This window comes from Entamoeba histolytica, genomic scaffold (assembly GCF_000208925.1).
Source record: "Entamoeba histolytica HM-1:IMSS scf_1104750517463 genomic scaffold, whole genome shotgun sequence".
NCBI lineage: Eukaryota > Evosea > Mastigamoebida > Endamoebidae > Entamoeba > Entamoeba histolytica.
This window is the reverse complement of record NW_001915065.1, coordinates 1747-18127: the sequence shown is the minus strand read 5'-3', so window position 1 is coordinate 18127 and position 16381 is coordinate 1747. Positions and strand designations below refer to the sequence as shown.

Sequence of the window (16381 nt, the reverse complement as noted above, 5' to 3'; positions counted from 1 at the left end):
TGCAATAGCACGTACTGTTTCTTTTCTGTCTTTCATTCTTTCTTTAATTTCTTTAATAATTTTCTTTCCTATTTCCTTTCCTTCTTCGAATCGTTGTTTGTAAATTTCTTCAATTGTTTCTCTTCGAATACTTTCTTCAATATCATTCATTTTTTCAATAATTAAATCACTTATTTCTATTTCATCATCTTCTTCACTTTCTTCATTCTTTCCACCTCTTTCCATCATATATTTTCCAACAATACTTCTAATACTCACACTCTTATCTTTACGTCTTTCAAGTAAACATCCAATAAGTTCATTTTTTTTAGTTTTTTCTATAACTCCTTTCTTTAAATATTCAACAACTATCTTAACTACTTGAATCCGTTCTTCTTCCATTGGAATTAGTAAAATTCTTTCAAGATAATTTTCATCACCTTTAATCCATTTAGGATAATAACTAACTATTTTTCCTAAAACACGAATGAACATTTTAATATCTTCTTTCTTTTTTCTATCTTCTAATTCTTCATCTTCACTCATTGCTTCATCTTCTTCATTAATTTCTTTAGCCTCTTCAATTAAACTCCAAAATCCATTTTTAAAGTTTTTATTGGATTCTCCCGTCATTCCTTCAAACATTTCTTCAATGACTTCTTTTTCCATTTTACTTTTCTTAAGATATTGTGTTATTTTTTTTTCTTCAAGAAATGGTGCGTCATTTTCATTGAAAGGTCTAATGATGCTTTTTACTATTTCTCGACTTTCTTCAGGACATTCTGTCAAAAGGTCTTCAATTATTTTTTTAACCATTTCATATTTGACAGGAAATTCATTTTTAGCTGTTCCTTTGATAATTTTTTCAATGAGACTTTCTACAATACGCAATGTTTTTTGTTTATTAATGTCAATTAATAATAACATCATTTTTGTACTTTCAATAATTTCTATCATTTCTATCATTTCTGATTTTTTCTCTTTTGTATATTCTTGAATACATTCATTTACCTTTTCCATGACCATTTCTATTTCTTCATTAGAATATGGTGGATTTGGTGCACTAATTCTTAGAACATTTAAATGACATAGTGTTGTTTCAAAATTATGTTCTTGTGATGTTTTTATTCTCTTTAAATCATTTCCATCAATAATATCTCCTTGTGGAGTACTTCTTAGTTTTTGAAGAATTATGTGTATTACATTTTCACTCATTTCTTTCTATTGAGTTTTTAATATTTTTTTTAAGTTTTTCTCTTTTTTTTTCATTTCTTGATTAACCAAAACTAATTCTTTTTTTTATTTTCTTTTCAATTCTTTGTCTAAAAATTACATAAATATTTTTAGAAATATCATATCTTTTCTTCATTTTCTCTCGTAGTTAATTCCTTTGCTTCTTTAAAATTTATACCATTATCTGAATATCTATTTCTTATTATTAACTTCAGTTTATGAATTATGTCATATTCTTCATTAATTCAAATTTAAATATACAATCTAAACAATGTTAACAATATAATATAATTGTAATTAATGAGATTCAATAAAGTGACTATGATAAATAAATACAAATTCACTTATTAATTTCATTATACAAAAATATTTTATATTATTTGTATCTTATTTTTTTGTCAAATTCTTTCATAGAACCAACTCATTATAATTTTCATTAAAAATGTTTTACTAACCTTTTATGATATTTTATTTTTTTTTGATTGTTATGTATTATTAACTCAATATTTAAAGGTTATTCATTATTATTCATATTTAAATAATGATTATTTTTTTATGAAATTGTTCAATTCTCATTGTTTTTTTATAGTTTTAAGTATATAATTTTATTTTCTACTCTATCTTTTTGAAACATTTTTATTTACTTAATTTCTTATATGCAGAATTAGTGTTCTAATAACTCAGTTTATGCCTCTTAATTAAAATTATTTTTCATAATATTGTTAATCTAATAACTTTTCTAACTAATTGAATTATCTTTAACTCATTTTAATTGATTATTTAATAATTATTCTGTTAATCTTTTGACTTATTCTTTCTTTTATTTTTAGAATATTTCATTTTTTATTTTTTTGTTTATAAAAATAGAATAATAAAAATGAAATGAATAATAATATATATTATTAGTATATTTAAATAAATTTGATTAGGTAATTCAAATAAACACAACTATTTTATAAGTTTTTATAATAACTATTTATATGAAATATGTATTATTATAATAAAATTAACATAAAACACACAAAATAAAAAGAAATAACATAATTTCATTAGTAGTTGATATGATAAAAGTATAAAACTATATTAAAAGAGAAATAAAGAGTAACAAAATAAAAATAAAACAAGAAAATAATGAAATTTAATTATCGTTAAATAATTTCACAAAGTATTTTTAACTACTTAAATGTGTTTTTAAAAGAATTGAATATTTTATTCATTCTGAACTTTTTTTCAAAAACGTTGTTTAGTAAGTCAAATACATTATTTTACTACCCTCTGTTATATGGTTATTATTTGTGGTATGTCTTCCTTTGTTTATCTTTTTTCTTTTGGTTATAGTATTCGTTGTACTTCACCATAAACTGACTGTGCTTTATTATTGGGTTGAGGTTATTTATTAATAATAAAATGATTCAATTAAAAGAAATAAAAAGATGAGAGGTAGTGGTATGAATTATTCCGTTGTATTAAGTTAATATTAAAACATTTTATTTAATGTATAAGAATAGGAATCAACACCTTAGATAAAACAGATAAATCAGGATAGGAATATACAAATAATAAATTAGAAATTAATAAACAAATAGTGATAAGTGAAAAGAAAAAAAACAGGAGTAAAATTTAAAAAAAAAGAATAAAACTGAAGAAACTATAAAAAAAAAGAGAGAGAGAAAGAAAAACAAATTTGGAATAATGGAAATAAAAACTAAAAAGTCGGGAAAATTAACAAAGAAAAAAACCAAATAATAAGAAAAAATCACTTAAGATATAAAAATATAAGGGAGTAAAAAAGAAAAGACAGAAAAGTTGAGGTGAAGATGTTGTTCATCGAATTAAAAAGAAGAGATATAAACTAAAAATGTTAAAAAGTCTGATTCCATAAAGTCTATTTAAAAACCTATCTTTAAAATATCAAAATTTAATTTCAGATGGAACAACACACTGCAAAACCTCCTCCTACTTCAACTTTTTTTAAACAAACACGAAATTATCAAGTCAGTCAACAGGCAGTTCTTCTTGCGTTAATTAACCGTCACTTTTCATTGTCTCTTTCAGCACCAAAGAAGAAGTCAGTTGTTGCTCAACAGATGATTACTGTTAATTATCTGAAACGTGGAAATGATACTGTTGCTGTTGATGAATTTGTTCATAGGAGGTTAGCTGAAATTCAGCAATATGATATTTCACAAGGAGTTGCACCAAAAACTGCAGCTCGAAGATGTGAAAATAATAGAATTGCCGAAGTCAATCATTTGCTCATTGATATTTTACGAGAATTTGGATATTCTTTCTCAACTAAAGTTACTGATGGAAAGAATGGTACTCTTAAAACTGAATCGGTTTATTCTGTTTTGTATAAAGGAATGACTCTTTTTACTCGTTCAACAATTCAATCATCTGGACTAGCTATTAATAAGTATTTGAACGATCTTCTCTTTGAAACTCAGACTACTTTAGTTTCAAAGAATAATTGTATTCTTCACCATATGCTACCAGAATAGCATATGGCTTTTTTTTAAATTCACTTTTGTTTTTCCACTTCATTTTATTCCATTTTTATTTATTTTTTTTTTTAGAAATCAATTTTTTTTTGTTTTCATTCATCTGTTTCTATTTTTATTTTTTTATTTTCTTCTTTATCTATTAATAGAATTTTGAAAACTTTTAATAAAAATTAAGATGAATTAAAATTTTGATGTTTTAATTTCAACAAACTAAAAAATGAATAATTTAGATCATTAGTTAAATAAGAGAAAAAAAAAAACATACAAATTATTGAATTTCATTTTGAAAGTAATTGAAATGATTGTTGAATAAAAGTGTTCAATCACTGAGAATGAGAAAGATGAGAAACTCCATCAAAGAAAGAATTATGAGAGATAGAACAATACCTTAACTGTTTTGCATAACAAGAATGTTCATATACAAATCGAGTATCATCCATTTTTACATATTCTCCACAACATAATTCTTTATTTCTTTTATAAAAATTTTTAAAACCTCCATCTAATACATAAATCTCTGGAAATAACCAATTAAAACTATTAGATTCCTCCATATGACTCCAGTCTAATTCTCTAATTTTTTTTGCAATAAGTGGTCCTCGTTTTTGAGAAAATTCACAATAAATAATAAGAATAGGTTTAATATTATCATCTAATCCTTCTAATGGATGTAATTGTTGTAAAATATCATTATTATTCCATATATTAATAGAATTAATAATATGACCTGCATTATATTCATATGGATATCTTGAATCAATAGTAATAACTCTTTGTGAATTAGAATTAATTAAATCTTTATATTGTTCAATTGATATTAAACTAATTTGTTTAATTTTTGGGTTTTTTGGATATAATTGTTCACATTCAGCTGCAACCCTGTTTGCAAATTCTAATGAAACACTTGATTTCATTGGTTCAGTACTTCTTCTTTTAAGTTTTCCTGTATGAGAACCAGAACGTCTAATAAAAAATCGTGGTGATTCATGTAATGGACATGAAGTAACAGTAAGTGGTGAATTTGTTATTTCATTTAAATTATTTGGAGAATTTGAACATGAAAAACTGTTTATTGGACTAAGTTCATAGGGACTAGTTAAACCTGGTGTTAGTTGTAGAGTGGTTGATGAAGGTAGACTAATACTGTTCATTGAACTAGTAAGAGAGAACGAAGGAGTTGGATTTAAGCGTGACAGTTTCATAGACCTTCTCATCCAAAAAATAAATTGTAAAATTTGAGATTCCAGAAAATCATAAGCCAACGAAGTAATATTAACAACAAAAATGCTTTGTGATTATGCCATGTTGTTTTATATTTATTTCATCCTAAAAAAAGAATAAAATTTATAGAACTTTATTGCCATGTTTTTGATAAAACCTCTTTCAATTTCTCTTATTTTATTTGTCGATTTTACTGATAATCGTTGTTAAAATAATTTGATTTTTTATTCTTGATTCATTGGTTGAATTTGAATTAGTTATTCGCACCTTCCTTTTATTGGCTGTCGATTATTCTTTTTAAATTCGTTTTAAACTTTTTAATGTTTTGAGTCTTTTTTAGAGTTTTTTTTATGTTGAAAGAAAACACTCAGTTATATGGCTTTATGTTTCTTTAAAAAAATTCCTTTATCTTAGAGAGTTACTATTCTTATAAAATCCTTCTATGAATTTTATTGTTTCCATTTTTTGTGTTTAAAGAAAGAGCTATTTTTCTCCAAATACTTTCATTCAATTTATTAAAAATACATTCTTTTTTTCCTAAAAATAACAAAAAAAATTCATAACTGAACCTCCGATAAATTATCGTTATATATAGCACAAATTGAATATTCAATTAAAAAAAGAAGGAGAAGTTTAATGAAGAAGAAAAGAAAGAGATAAGAAAAAAATAAGATTGATTATTATACCAAAAGAACTATTAAAGAAAAGAAATAGAAACAATGGAGATTGTTCCTTTAAAATGTACTATTTGTCAACAGCCAATACGCCTTCATCAACAATTAATTTATACTCTTCCTTCTTCTATTACGAGTGTTATTGCTTCACCTCCAAAAGACTGTATTACACCACCAAAGAAAAATGATAGATCAATCAGAATTACAACATATTTATCACCACCTTCTAATTATTCATCTTCTTTCTTTAACAATTCTTTGTCACCTACACTTTCACTTCATAAATCTATAAGTTCTCTCCAAACAAGTCCAGCATCTGATCCAAGAAAAACAGACGAACGACCAATATTAACACGATCTACATCATTTCTTCATTCATCATATTGGAAAGAAAAAGAAGTTGATAAACCTATTATTGCTGATATTTCACAAACACCAGATTTTGTTAAATGGCAGGAAACATGGAGACATGTATTAGGAATTAATGTTCCTTGGTGTGTTAATTGTTGGCAACGAATGTATAAAGAAACAAGTGAAGAATTTTATCAAACAGGAGAAGAAATTGTTATTGAACGATTACACTTAAATGAACTTCGAATAGCACAAAATTTAGACAAACAAATTGAACAAGAATTAGAAAGAGTAAATTCTCTTCAACAAGAACTAGAAGAATTAACTCAAGAAAATGAATGTCTTCAAGAAATTACCAATCTAATTGAGAAAGATGAAGAACAATTCACGAAATTACTCAATCAACATTATGAATTAATTAATCAAACAGTATTTACTGGAAGTGCTAGTATTCATCAAATGGAGAAAAAGGTATGGACAGAAGTATCAAAGAAATTAAATAAATTACAATCAAAAACAGTTTGGGATAGTTTATTTAAAGTTGAATGGATGAATGAAGGAGTGTCATTAGAAGGAGTTGATATTATTTTATCAATTAAAACAAAAAACTATATTTCAGTCCAAACTGCATTTGGGACAATAATACATATGATCAAAATTCTTTCACAATATTCAAATATATTCTTACAAAAGACATGTATTGATGGATTTGGATATGGTAAGATGTCTGTGTCCCATAAAGATTTTACCAATGTAAATAGATCAAAATTTAAAAATGGACTTCGCACTATATTAACTGCATTTTATGAAATAACATCTTTTTTAGAAGAGACTACATCATTTGAACTTCCATATAAAATATCAAATTGTGAATTTATACAAAGAATTTCATTTATTGATGTATCTAATCTCTCTAATTGGTCAATAGCATTAAAATATTTTGTTATTGACATTAGTGTTACATCAAATACAATCTTTTCCAAATAGTTTTATCTCTTCTCATTTCTATTTTGTAATAAAAAAAAAACAAATCATATTTAACTTATTTATTTGTTACATTATTATTTATATATTAAAAATAACCTAGTTTGTTTTATTCTTCTTCAATACAATCAAATTTATTGAATACACATTCATCATCTTAATCTTCTGAATGTCCTTCTTCACTCATATCTTCTTGGTCATAATCTTCAAATTTATTTGCATCATAATCATCATCACCTTCATCATCCTCTTCATCAAATACTTCTCCTAAATGTTCTTCAGCAATTAATTTATTTGTTTCTTTCTTATCAATAAGATTAGTTCCATTTGACATTGAAGGTACTTGAATTTGGAATCGTTTTGGTGGGTGGTTGATTGCATCTCCTTGTAATTCACTTGGAAGAAGGTTTTGTGGAATACGGATGAATTGTTTAAATAATTCAGGGTCATGAGGAACATTAGTACCATGTAAAGGTTTATCCTCATCAAGATAAAATGGAAGAGTTTCCCATATTTGGTTTAATTCAATACTGATATTTTGTGCATCTGCAAGTAACTCTTCATCAGTAATAAATAAACGTTCATCCATCTTGTTCATTCTTCGTGTTTTTAATTTATGTCAGATTTTTGAGTTTTTAATTTTATGTTTTTCTTTTTTCAAATAACAAAATAAGTATATAACAAAAATAAATTCATCTAAATTCCTTGAAGTTTATAAAACAACGAAAACTTATTTCGTTATAATAATGAACAATCTACTTGTTGATACGTGACGTCATTGCAGTTGTCTTGAATGAGTTGAATGAGTTTTATATAATTTGTTTTAATGAAACAAGAAGAAGTAGTGGATATTTAAGGAATTTGTTCGCATTACTACTTTATTTCAAAGCAAAGTCATTTTAAAAATAATATTTATTATTATTATATTATAGTTAAAATACAATGAAAGAAAGAAAAATCTGTATTCTTTTGAATGAGTGTTCCATTTTTATTGAAGTCGAACCTTCGAAGTTGAAGAAGGTTACACAGAAAAATACAAAACTTGAAAAAACAAGACTTCCATGAAGAATTAGAATTTTTTGTTATCGTCCCCAAAGGAAATTATCGGGAAAAGATTATGATAGTTCGAAAAACGACCTTCAGTTTGTAAACATTTTGTTTTAAATTAAAAAGAAACAAAGCCAATAAGTCTAAAATAGAAGAAGATTCTCATATTTAAAGGAACTCCATATTAATTATTTCACCTCTTTTTATTATGCAAGTAATCAAACCCATTGCTACAATCAAATGTGATATTTCATTATTAAATTCATCAACAAGTTCAATAAATGAACAAACTCCAATTTCATTAGGAAGTATAAGTCAATGTAATGAATCACCATTTTCACCAAGATTTCCTCAACGTGTATTTTCTCCTCTTCCTAGTGATTCACCTACAATTGATGATGATAACACATTTGATTATGAATTAAATACTTGCATAAAACAAAGTCCTGTATATCAAGATTCATTCTTTGAATTTGAATTCTGAACGCGTTTTGTATCATTTTACATTTACATATCCATTTCATTCATTTTATATTTTTGTTTTGGCTTTGGTTTTGTTTCATATTTTTTAAAGAAAAATGAATATACTTTTTTTACATTTCAAGATAACCATGAATTGTACTTGTCAAGTTAACCAACTCATTACTGACATCAATCACGTTACTGACGCTTCAATAAGAAAAATTCTTTTAGAAATTGTAAGTATTATTAACCAGCTTGTTAATGCTTCAACCAACCAAATAACAAAGCAAGTCAACTCTATCTATGCCAATAATGATGTAGAAAAAGGAATTGCAAAAATGGAAGAATGGAATAATTGTAAAGCAACAATTATTTATGATACTGAGACAAGTCAATGTAATATAAAAGAAGTAATAAGAAAAGAAGAAAACAAATGGGGAATTATCTGTGTTGATGAAAAGAAAAGGATATTTGGATGTTCAAAATATCTATCTAATCAATATTTATGGGTGAATTATTCAATTGGTAGTTATGAACGTTTACAACCAATTAATAATGAAGAATATATGATTTCTATTTGTCATAATGAACAAATGATTTTAAGTATTGGAAATGGGTGTTGTAAATTAGTTATTGGAAAAGAAGGAACAAAAAACAGTTATTCTTACTTTTTGAATTATCTTTTTCCAAATTCATTCTTTACTGATATGCAAAAATTTATTATTAAACGAATTGTGGTTATAAGACTGAATTGAATTATTCATTAATACATGAAATAAAAGATGATAATTACTAATTCAAGGTCAATTATGAAAAACAAAGAATATACACATTGTTATTTAAAAAGACAACAACCCTATTGACTCTAAAACCAAGAATAGAGACTATGTCTTGTTCATTAAATTCAATAAATGATATTCTTTTTTGTTCTTGACAATTATGTATTTCTAAAATATTCCTGAACTTGGAATAAATGACAAATTTCTTCTCATCTATCCAACACATCCGTGCTTCTCTCATTGCTGGAATAGTTTTTACAATAAATCTATTGATAGAGTCAAAAACTAGAATTCTACCATATGAATCAGATAATAAAACATATTTTTCATTAAATGGATTGGCACAAAAATGTTCAATATTTCGTGTGTCTGGAAGGGCTGAAATAAACTCATTTTTATTTAAACTCTCTAATGACCTATAAACAATTGGATAATATTTCCCATAAACTGCAATAACATTATCTCCATAATATGGCTTTCCTAATATTCTACATACTTCCTCTCTTCTAAATGCATTTTTACAATGAATTAATTGAAGTCCAACAATATCATGTTTAAAATCAATTTCGGTATAATCAAAATCTTTGTTATTAATGATACTTTCTTTAATATTAGCTAAGGTTGTTTTAACAAGTATATGTGACTGTGCTTGAATAAAAACATCATTCTTAATAATTGTTATTTCTCCTGTACCATCAATAGAAGGTACTTTGATTCTATATGACATATGTCCATTAATAATAATGATTGTCCCTTGTACAATTGATAGTATATATAATGTGTTATCATACCAACATAACTGATGATTAGTTGATTCACACTCACATCGGATTTTACATATTAAACAACAACTTGCAAACGCTCCAGATTTAATCTCATCAAACCTTCCAGACTCGGGGATTTTTGTTCCTTCTTCTATTCGGTCTTCACAACTGATTTCATATACTTCATGTGGTTGTGCATTGTTTAATATATAAATCCTATTATAATCATCACTGACACAATACGATAAGATTTTTCCTTGTCCATAATTTTCAACTTTTCTTTTGCACACTTCCATTGTCTTTTTAATCAACAAAAATTTACTACAATTATCAGTTCATTTTATTTCCTTCTTTCTTATTTGGTAAAGTTATGTTTAGTTTTAAATATTTCTTATATGCCTTTTCTTCTTATTTAACAATATTAATTTATTCAAACACACCACAAAAAAAACATTGTTTTAAAGTACATTAAACCAGAATTTCCCTTATTGTTGGAATAACACATTTATTTTTGTGTGAATTTATTTCATTAAACAAGGAGATAAAAACATTTATTTATTTTTTTTTTACACAAGACAAATGAATAATTGTCAATTATTTAAATATAAAGTGAATAATACAAAAAGTACTTGATATTGAGAATGGAGTAAATTAGGAAGTTTTATAAGTTTTAATACAAGATAGTGAAATATTATTTAAGATGAAAAGATATACTTTAAAGAGCAATTTTAACAAGAGTGATAAAAGTGGATTTAAACTAGTAATAATAGATTTTTTTGCTTATAATTCTTTAACAAAAAATAATTAATTTGTTTATACTTTTCTTAAATAAAAATAATAAAAAAAAAAGAAACTTAAAAATTCTTTTTAATTTACTTCAACAAATGATTTCACAAAGAAATAGTTCAACTAAAACTGTTTCATCAAATACAAAAAATATTAATTCAGAGTCATTGTTGTGCATCAAAAAAAGTAACCAAAGGTGTTATGATTCAAAAAGATCAGTAAGTAATTCAGAGTCATCTTCTATTGACCCACAAGAATTACAACTAATACAACAACAAACTCAAAAACGATCTTCTACGGCGTCTTCAGTGATTGAAACAACACAAATTAATGAAGAAAAGAAAAAAGTAATTTATATTTTTAAAAAAAGAACATTATCAAATCAATTTGAAGAATCGTTATTATTTGAAATTAGTAAATATTTAAAAACTGAACAAGATTATAAGAATTATTCACAAATTAATAACAGATTCTCTAAAATAATTTCAAAGTATCATTATAATCCAATTAAGTCATTTCTTTTATTTAAAGAAGTAACTACTCAATTGTTATTTACAAAGAAGGATATTAGACTTCCAAAAGCAAATAAATTTGTATGGCTATTTCCTGTTCATATTGGAGAAGCATTAAGATATTCTCCTGAGAGAAATATATTTCGTAATATTAAATTAACTCAAAATTATATTCATTTTCATGGTGACTTAATTCCAGTAGAAACTAATATTATTGGAGATAAAGCTTTTTTTATGAGAAAAGATCTTATTTCTATTACAATTCCAACAAGAGTTCGCTGTTTACAAAGTGCGGTTTTTGAAGGATGTTGTAGTTTAAAAGAAATTAATATACCTTCCTCAGTTACTTCATTAGGAGAGAGATGTTTCAAAGGATGTACTTCATTAACTAGGTGTAAAATGACTGAATCAATAAGAAGTATTGGAAGAGAATGTTTTAATGAATGTTATTCATTAAAAAATGTTGAACTACCTTCTCTTCTTGTTTCAATTAAAGAATATTCATTTCTTAAATGTCCTTTTAATGAAATGATACAAATTCCTCAATTGCTTCAATTATTACCACTGAGTTGTTTTGAATATTCTACACAACTTCGTAATGTTATTTTTCATTCTTCTGTAGAATCATTAGGAGAACATTGTTTTGCACATTGTATAAGATTAGATAGAATTGAATTACCAGTGTCATTAACGTCTCTTGGAGAAGGTTGTTTTTGTTATTGTGAAAATTTAAAAGAAGTTATTATAAATGAACAACTACATGTTTTACCAAAAAATTGTTTTGAAAATTGTGAATCATTAGAATTAGTAGTTAATAGTCAATTTATTCATCAATTAAATGAAAGTGTATTTGAGAATTGTTGTTCATTACAAACAATTTTATTATCACCATATCTTCAAAGACTTCCTCAAAATTGTTTCTTTAATTGTTGTTCATTAAAAGAAATTGATTTACCATTCACATTAACTTCTATTGATTCAAATTGTTTTTATAATTGTAAATGTCTTGAAACTATTGACTTACCTTTACATTTTAAAGAAATTCATTCAAATGCATTTGCTTTTTGTACTTCTTTAGAATATATTTCATTACCACGTTCTATCACTTTATTCGGAAATAATTGTTTTAAACAATGTCTTAAATTAAAACAACGTATTAATGTTCCTGATTATTGTTTCCAACAAATTTCTTTCTTCTAATTTGTATTTTTTTATTTTTTTTTTTTAAACATTTTTATTAATAAAAATAAATTAGAAATTATTTATTTAAATCAAATAATATTTCTCTTTTCTTTTGATAAAGAAATTTTATTTTATGATAGAATCTCTCTTTTTTAAAGACTCTTTGTAATATAATTCATTTTTGTTTATTAGTTTTATTGTATTTCAGTATTTATCCAAGAAAACAAGACAACAGAAAAAAAAGAGTACAATATCACTGTTACTAATGAATTTAGAGTATTTAAGAAAAAGACTCTTTGTGTCAAATCAAAATCTTAAGAGAATTTTAAAATTCCATTCCTTAAAGTACAGTATAACAATTATTATAAAGAAGAAGAAACTGAGTTATTAGTTAAAGAAAATGAATTATTAAAACAAGAAATTTTAATACAACGAATCAAATTAAATACTTACTGAATGAAAATTGATGAATTTGCACTTGAGGTAACTCAACAAAAAAAAGACCAAATAAATAAAATGAATAAAAAAGTTAGAGTATTGTTTGATAAAGATATTCATTCAATTGATAAAAATTAAAGACAATAAAAAAAAATAAAAGAACTAAATATTCAACCAAACTAATTGATTCAATTAGTTATTACCTCAGTTTATTCATTTAGAACATTCAATTTTATAAAACTGAAGGAGAAACTTTTACTAAATTAAAATTATATTCTTATAAAAATGAATTAGAAAAATTATTTAAATAAAATAAAAAATAATAATTAACACTCTAAAAATACGTAGAAATTATGAGTCAATTCAATTTAATAAGTATTTTTACAAAAGAAATAGAAAATCAAAATGTGGTATTATTACCTACATTCCAAATATTTCTTTTATTGACGTTCATGAACCAAAAACTAAATTGAATAACAATTGTCTATTTGTCTCATCAGTATGAAATGAAATTGTATTGTTTAACCACCATAAATTCTTTTATTCTGTTTGTTGATATATTTCATTTCTTCATAGGAAAATGTTGGATATCAACAAATAACTATATTAATAAGTGATACATTAACTCATTATTTTAATTTTCTTTAAACTAACGTTTTTTTTTTTAAAAAAATCCCTTTTCCAAATAAATTCAAAGAAGTAATAATAAAAAGCTAACTTTGTTTGAGAAGAAAAAGAAGAATATACTATAAATATATATAAAAAAAAGGTAAGATTCTTTTATATTACAAACACAATATTTTTAGAACCAGAAAAATACCAAAATGTATTTGTTAAAAGAGATAAAAAAAAAAAGAAAAAAGAAAAAATACTAACTAAAAAATAAATTAGAAAAAAACATGTCTATTCCAATTAAAAAAAAGAATCGTAGTGATGCGACACCACAACTTAGTACACCACAATCTGGGTTAGGATATTGTGTCGATTTTGATAATATTTCTACACAGTCTGGAGAAGATGTTCAAGTTGAATTTCAAGATGCAGCTACGGTTGTTATTACTGAAACAGTAAATGAAAAAACAGAAAAGTTTAAAAGAACATCCATTCCAAGAACATCATTCAGTTCTCGTGGAAGTGTTGATGATTTTCAAACAAAATTTTATGGAGAATGTCCATTCTTTCCAATACCAATTCCAGAAAGAATACAACAAGTTGTTATAACTTCAGGAAATATTTTTATGATTGGAGAAGATGGAGTATATGCTACAGGTCTTATTAATTACAAAGAAAAAAAAGTAACTGAAACACCAATTGTTATTAAAGGAATTCCAGCAGGAATTAAACAAATTACTGGAAATCATAAAAAAATGATAATTTTAATTGATGGAAAAGTTTATACATCATCTAATTTAGAAGATGTTGTAATGCTTAAAAGAGTTGGAGAATTACAAGGTGTTAGTCAAATTGCATGTTCTGAAGAACATTATGCAGCATTAACAACTTTAGGAGATGTATATCTTTGGGGAACAAATACATATGGAGAAATTGGAAAGAATAGAGTTGTTTCAATGAATAGACCAGCACGGGTTGTTGAATTAGGAAGAAAAAAAATTATTAAAGTAGTTTGTAGAGAAGGATATACTGCATGTTTAACAGAAGAAGGAGATGTTATTACATTAGGAGAAATGATATGGCAAAATATGGATAAAGTTGTTGATATTATTGGATTAAGAGAAAATTTATGGGGATTAAAAATTGATGGAAGTGTTATTAGTAATGATGGAAGAATTATTATTGGGAATAATAGAATTGATAGAATTACTGAAGGACTTGGATCAATTGTTGGAGAATCAAATGGAAAATTATATGTTTTAAAAAATAATGAATGGGAATTAGTTGATAATATTGGAGCAAGAGATTGGAGTGGATATTCTACATCATTATGTGTTCTTGAAACAGGAAAAAAGATGGGATTTACAGATATTTTTAATGAATTTAAAAAATATATTAAACAAATGACAGTAATAAAAAGAAGTTATGTTGATATTTTATTACCAAAAATTAGAGATATTAAAATGCAAAATTCAACAAAAGATGATAAAAAAGATAAAAAAAGATTAAAAAAACAAATGAGAACAATGTCAGTAGAACAAATTCAATCAAGTGAAAGTACAACTCATTTAGTTAAATTAGAAGAACCATTAGAATATTTATATTTATTATATAATAAATCAATAGGAGTATTTTCATTTTTAATGAAATTATATTGTAATAATATTTCATTTAAAATTTCAGATTTATATCAAAAATTTTTTGAAGATTTAGAAATTCTTTTTATTGATTATTCAGAAGCATTTCCTAAATATGTAGAAGTTCTTAATATTAGTAAAATGTTATGTCAATCATTTTTAACAGAAATTGAACAAATTGAAAAAAATAATTTTACAGAAGATGAAAGTTGTTTATTATTTAATAAACATTGTGATTTATTAAGTATTGCAATTATTCCATTTAAATTTCTTTCAAAATTTTATGAATTATCATTACAATATCGTAAAATTAATAAAGAATTTTCACGTTCATATTTTGAAAAATTTGAAACATTATTATTTAGATGTAATGAAATTTTAAAATTTGAAGATATTCATTCAATTGAATATGTTTATTCTAATTCACAACAAGAATTTGTAGTTTATCTTTCTACAATGAAAGATTTAGTACTTCAATTAACTAGACCTAATATAAGAGAACCAAAATATAGAGAAATCTTTTTATTAATGTATAGATTATATACATCTCCTGAATGTGTTATAAATTATTTAATTCCTCATATTAGTATAGATGAAACTGGTGATAGAAAAACACAAATTTTAATTGTTTTAAAACAATGGATGCAAAGTTATCCAAATGATTTTAGTTTATTAGGTAAATCAGAAAAAAGATTAATAAATTATTTATCTACTTCTAAAGAACCATTTAATAAAATTCGTAAAGAAAAATTAATTGTATTAGAATTATTTAATCAAATTAAAGGAAATTCAAATATTACTATTTATCCTCCTCTTATTTTTGATACTTCAGAATTAGATCCTTCTGATTTTATGGGAGATCCTTATAAAATAACAAATTCAATGACATATGTTTATAAAAAATTATTTATTAGAATTAAACCAGTAGAATTATTATATTATTTAGATAAAACAAAAAAAGATCAAACATATAATATTAAAAATATGATTGATAGTTTTAATGGTCTTTCTAAAATGTATGCTTCTATGTTTAATAAAATATCTAAAGATCAAAAATTATCTTTACTTCAACAAACTATAAAAATACTTGATATTTTCCTTAATCGTGATAGAAATTATCATGCAATTTGTGGTATTGTTTTTGCTTTTGTTCGTATTCCTGAAATTGAACAATTAAAATTACAATTAAAATCAGAGGAAAGAAAACGATATGATT

The 16381-nt window shown here is 24.3% G+C and overlaps 9 protein-coding genes across 9 annotated transcripts in view; 5 read left to right on the top strand and 4 right to left on the bottom strand.

The window, feature by feature from the left end:
- Nucleotides 1–1194, bottom strand: part of EHI_076030 (uncharacterized protein) — a gene marked incomplete at both ends in the record, with an annotated part of 1305 nt that extends 111 nt beyond the window's left edge. The window contains one exon of the mRNA XM_001913961.1: nt 1–1194. This exon is cut by the window's left edge and continues 111 nt beyond it. Within this exon, the coding sequence (XP_001913996.1) occupies nt 1–1194 (1194 nt within the window).
- A 1946-nt stretch (nt 1195–3140) lies between these two features.
- EHI_076020 (uncharacterized protein) lies at nt 3141–3713 on the top strand (the record flags this gene model as incomplete). Its single annotated transcript, XM_645215.1, has 1 exon — nt 3141–3713. The coding sequence occupies one exon, from the start codon at nt 3141–3143 to the stop codon at nt 3711–3713; it is 573 nt and encodes a 190-aa protein (XP_650307.1).
- Nucleotides 3714–4039: 326 nt separating this feature from the next.
- Nucleotides 4040–4918, bottom strand: EHI_076010 (rodhanase-like domain containing protein; the record flags this gene model as incomplete). Its single annotated transcript, XM_645216.2, has 1 exon — nt 4040–4918. The coding sequence occupies one exon, from the start codon at nt 4916–4918 to the stop codon at nt 4040–4042; it is 879 nt and encodes a 292-aa protein (XP_650308.2).
- A 738-nt stretch (nt 4919–5656) lies between these two features.
- On the top strand, nt 5657–6949 carry EHI_076000 (uncharacterized protein; the record flags this gene model as incomplete). The annotated part of the gene is made up of 1 exon (XM_649525.2): nt 5657–6949. The coding sequence occupies one exon, from the start codon at nt 5657–5659 to the stop codon at nt 6947–6949; it is 1293 nt and encodes a 430-aa protein (XP_654617.2).
- Nucleotides 6950–7103: 154 nt separating this feature from the next.
- Nucleotides 7104–7535, bottom strand: EHI_075990 (uncharacterized protein; the record flags this gene model as incomplete). The annotated part of the gene is made up of 1 exon (XM_649526.1): nt 7104–7535. One exon carries the CDS (start codon nt 7533–7535, stop codon nt 7104–7106), a length of 432 nt encoding a protein of 143 aa, XP_654618.1.
- Nucleotides 7536–8604: 1069 nt separating this feature from the next.
- On the top strand, nt 8605–9210 carry EHI_075980 (uncharacterized protein; the record flags this gene model as incomplete). The annotated part of the gene is made up of 1 exon (XM_649528.1): nt 8605–9210. The coding sequence occupies one exon, from the start codon at nt 8605–8607 to the stop codon at nt 9208–9210; it is 606 nt and encodes a 201-aa protein (XP_654620.1).
- Nucleotides 9211–9262: 52 nt separating this feature from the next.
- Nucleotides 9263–10294, bottom strand: EHI_075970 (uncharacterized protein; the record flags this gene model as incomplete). The annotated part of the gene is made up of 1 exon (XM_649529.1): nt 9263–10294. One exon carries the CDS (start codon nt 10292–10294, stop codon nt 9263–9265), a length of 1032 nt encoding a protein of 343 aa, XP_654621.1.
- Nucleotides 10295–10882: 588 nt separating this feature from the next.
- EHI_075960 (uncharacterized protein) lies at nt 10883–12496 on the top strand (the record flags this gene model as incomplete). The annotated part of the gene is made up of 1 exon (XM_645210.1): nt 10883–12496. One exon carries the CDS (start codon nt 10883–10885, stop codon nt 12494–12496), a length of 1614 nt encoding a protein of 537 aa, XP_650302.1.
- A 1319-nt stretch (nt 12497–13815) lies between these two features.
- EHI_075850 (uncharacterized protein) overlaps nt 13816–16381 on the top strand; it is a gene marked incomplete at both ends in the record, with an annotated part of 2670 nt that continues 104 nt past the window's right edge. The window contains one exon of the mRNA XM_645211.2: nt 13816–16381. This exon is cut by the window's right edge and continues 104 nt beyond it. Coding sequence (XP_650303.2) covers nt 13816–16381 — 2566 coding nt within the window.